General features: G+C 35.9%; 1 protein-coding gene across 1 annotated transcript; it reads left to right on the top strand.

The window, feature by feature from the left end:
* Positions 1925-3741, top strand: LOC104718945. The gene is made up of 4 exons (XM_010436772.2): positions 1925-2473; positions 2567-2782; positions 2890-3468; positions 3556-3741. The coding sequence occupies exons 1-4, from the start codon at positions 2108-2110 to the stop codon at positions 3577-3579; spliced, it is 1185 nt and encodes a 394-aa protein (XP_010435074.1). The 5' UTR covers positions 1925-2107; the 3' UTR covers positions 3580-3741.

The raw sequence follows: 4164 nt of genomic DNA, 5'->3' as shown, positions 1-4164 counted from the left end.
ATTCTTATCATATTAAAACTTTATATGATTCACAGGCTCAATAAAGTTAATAATACTCTTGCATGTAAAATACCTATGACTCGAAGACTAAGCCGTTGCTTGTAGTACCAAATTTCCAACCATTTCTTTTTTGTTTGGCTTACGATATCATTTAGACGTGTTTTGAATATGGCACAATTATATTGTACTGATAGAATCAACAACACAAACAACTAATTCAATATGTATGGACAATTTCTGATTGCTATAACGTGATTTCAGCTAAATCATATTTATTTTGGTATCTACATTTCCCGTGTATATAAGCACATTTAAAAATATTTGTCGATTTCGACAACTGTCTTTAAACCCGAATTGTCTATAACTAGAAGTACCCATCATTGTCTTCAAAAGCAAAACAATTGAATTTTGACCTATCACATAGGCATCATATCTAATTATCATTTATGGGTTTACGGGGGAAACAAACAAAATATATACTTATTGGTATAGAGGGTCTAATTAGTGTCAAAACGTGTCCTACATTTTTATTAAGGGGTTCCTCCGACCATGAAAATAATATTTTGCAATTATTCTTTAATGCGATGAAGACATAAAAGATAAGTACTATACCAATTTTATTATTTTGCGTCACTTACTGAAAATAGAATTATCTTTTCCAAATTTTCAAATATGATTACAATTCCTACAAGATTTCTATTTATGCATAGAAGAAATAAAAACATGAAAAGGTTATATATATCCATCGAAGTTATATGCCACAATTGACTAATGTCTAATTCACATGGCAATTGTATCCCAGAAGGCCAGAACTAGCTCAATTTTAGGTCAACCCTAACTTCATTTACCATATTTTTGGATTATATCTTCTTGATGGAAACAATACGAAGCATATAAATTGAATAGTCTCATTCGACTAACCACAAAGTAAACTACTAACATCATTTTCTCATACATTTCAGTGTGGGGGCCAATAAAGCCAACCGTGTTTTTATTATTCTAAATGTTGAGATAATCTTATTATAGGGTAATGGTAATATATGTCTCATTCTCATGCTAAAATCCATGAACACAGAACGTCGCTTATACGATAATGATAAATTATTTCACACGGATTCTGCATGTTCTTTTACCCTTTTTCACATGGCTCATTCACCCATCTTAAATCTCGCTATCTAATCCAGTGACTTATTTACCCCCTTGTTAATCCAAGAGTTAAGGTGTCTGTCTATTTTGGGATGAGCAGTAAGGCATCAGTATCTCATTATGTTACGTAGCTATCTAGCTAGGTTCATGATCACACACGCCGTCCTACATAATCAAGTATTGAATAGAATGCGCAATTCATACTTCAACCAAACGTTACTATCTTACACAGACACACACAAAAGTTGGCTAAACATTTATACCGATAGCTACTCCATCTGAATGAAAATTCAAACTCTAAAACATTGATGACATTATCAAACGATTGATATATGGTTAACGCCACTTGATTTTGTAATATAGCCATATATCATTGTACGAGAAAAATATGAGTTGGGTCTTACGAAGGATGAGTTGGGTAAAAGGGTATTCTGGTACTTTGTGATATCAAGGAATACAATCTGATCTAATCTGATTTATTGGGATTGTTGGCGTTCGAGTGGATAAATCGTGGCCGTGGAGACCTCCTAAACACTTTTACTACTTCACTTGCAATAAATATATACAATAATATCGTCATAATTAACCGATTAAGTCTACATAGCGTTATACTATTATGCTCATGTGTTTTGATATTTACATAAGTAGACCAGAAATCAAAATAAAGACAAATTAACTAGAGTTTAAACATTCCAACATAATTCAAGTAAAATTCAACCAAAAAGGTAGTACAAAAAAAGAAGAAATTAAATGTTATTGAGTGATGGGTGGTTAAGTCACTTATGGTGTTAGGCTGTCCGAAGAAAGAAGCAGTTAAAGAGTTTGTGAGTACAATGTCTTAAACAAGAAAATGTCTGTCCCATTATAACCTCTCGAAACCACACACACACACACAGTACAATCTCTTCTTCTCTGACATTAAAATGGTGGTTTTGAACAAAAACTTTTGAGAAGGATAATAATGGGCAAAACAAGCAAATGGATTCGAAGTCTCTTAACCGGAAAGAAAGAGAGAAGAAAGGAAAATATTATACAAAGCGAATGTGGATTCACTTCGTCAACTCCAGGCACTCCTAAGGAGAAACGCCGATGGAGTTTTCGTCGTTCTTCAGCCACTGGACCACCAGCAGCTTGTGCTATTAACCTCAAAGGTTCATCTCCACTGCCTCAACAGCCACCCCCACCTCCCCTACCACCTCCACCCGTACCAGAACCATTTGTGGTCGCAATCTTGGACAATGAAGAAGAACAAATCAAGGACGTGTCAGCCACAGAGATTGAAGAATTTGCAGCAGTCAAGATTCAAGCGTGTTACCGTTCTCATTTGGTAAAAATTTTACAAAATTTCCGACTAATCAACTTCTCTACTTTGGTTTTAATTACTGTTAAACGAATCTAATATTAATAATTTTTGTGGCAGGCGAGGAAAGCATTAAGAGCGTTAAAAGGGTTGGTGAAATTACAAGCATTGGTGAGAGGTCATTTAGTGAGGAAACAAGCAACAGCTACACTTAGATGTATGCAAGCATTAATAACACTTCAAGCCAAAGCTCGAGAACAGAGGATACGTTTGATCGGAGATTCAACAAATCCAAGAACATCGATTCACAAAACTCGGATCAGTAACCTTTACCACGTAATGGATCTACAAAACCCAGATCTCAAAATCCAAACTTGACAACACCCAGATCCTCGATTTGATCTCTAACTTTTTTACAATCCTCTGTTTTTTGTTGTTTGCAGGAGAATGAAGAAAACATCAAGATTGTGGAAATGGACATTCAATCTAAACTCTACTCTCCGGCTCCTTCTGCTTTAACTGAGATGAGTCCTCGAGCGTATAGTAGCCATTTCGAGGATTGTAACTCGTTCAACACAGCACAAAGTAGTCCTCAGTGTTTCAACAGATTTAAAGAGTATTACAATGGAGATACTTTGTCTTCTTATGATTACCCACTCTTCCCAAACTACATGGCTAATACTCAGTCTTCTAAAGCCAAGGCTAGGTCTCAGAGTGCGCCGAAGCAGAGACCTGCTGAGATCTATGAGAAGCCGCAGACGACCGGGAGGAGAAGATCTTCCATGGAAGCACCGAGGAACAACGGTGTCCCTAGAGCTGTAAGGATGCAGAGATCTTCATCTCAGTTGGGTTCAAATCCAACAGCCAAGGACAGTCAACAACAACAACATCAACATCATCATCATCAGTCCTATCCGTGGATGGCGATTAAGCTCGATAAATCTAACATGTCGCTTATGGAGAGTGAATGCGGATCCACCAGTACCATTATGAACAGTACAAACTACGGAAGACATGTTGATGTGAGTCCGGAAAGATTACTTGTTTTGCAAGAAAGCATGCATTGAGATTTGGAACTGATGTTTTTTAATTATGTGTGTTTGTTGCAGGTTCAAGGGAACAACATGTACTGAAAAGGTGTGATTTAGATGTACTAAAGTGATTTGAGAAGCCTAGAAACCGAAGATCTCTATGGTTTATAGCATCTGATCCATGAACAAATCCTTTGATGTAAAGCAAGAATTTAGTAGAAGTGACATCTCGTCTTAAATCTTGATTCTTCCCTTTTTTGTCTTTATTTATCATTCGCATTAACTTTATGATATTTTTAGATAACTTGATAGTTTGTTTGTCATTGTTCAACTCCTAGTTCGATCGGCGCTAAAACCTGACCAGCACCTATGGAATTTGTATTGTCACTAGGCATCAAACTCAATTGTAATCAAACAAGAAAGAATAAAAGTCAACAAAAATGTATATATACTTTGGATAATTAGTCTTATAAACCAATAACAGTATCGTAGGAGAGTGATTTAGCACCATACAATTAACCTGATTTAAATCAAAAATAGTCCATAAAACCCAAAGAGCTCGGCCCAGTAATCACACGAAACCCTATCAGTTCAGGTTTTATAGCCTTATAGGGAACCGCTAAGCGACATGCAGAAAGGTAAAAGAAAGATAAAATCGAATATATGTGAATATGGAACAAGTTGGAG

Source organism: Camelina sativa, chromosome 10, assembly GCF_000633955.1.
Source record: "Camelina sativa cultivar DH55 chromosome 10, Cs, whole genome shotgun sequence".
Taxonomy (NCBI): domain Eukaryota; kingdom Viridiplantae; phylum Streptophyta; class Magnoliopsida; order Brassicales; family Brassicaceae; genus Camelina; species Camelina sativa.
This window is presented reverse-complemented; position numbering and strand designations above follow the sequence as displayed.

What these genes read in the sequence shown, in the direction of transcription:
- LOC104718945 (XM_010436772.2), top strand. Translation starts at nt 2,108, where the DNA reads ATGGGCAAAACAAGCAAATGGATTCGAAGTCTCTTAACCGGAAAGAAA. An exon ending in GGATCAGTAACCTTTACCAC is followed by an intron (nt 2,783 to 2,889) that starts GTAATGGATCTA and finishes TGTTGTTTGCAG; the next exon opens with GAGAATGAAGAAAACATCAA. An exon ending in ACTACGGAAGACATGTTGAT is followed by an intron (nt 3,469 to 3,555) that starts GTGAGTCCGGAA and finishes TGTTTGTTGCAG; the next exon opens with GTTCAAGGGAACAACATGTA.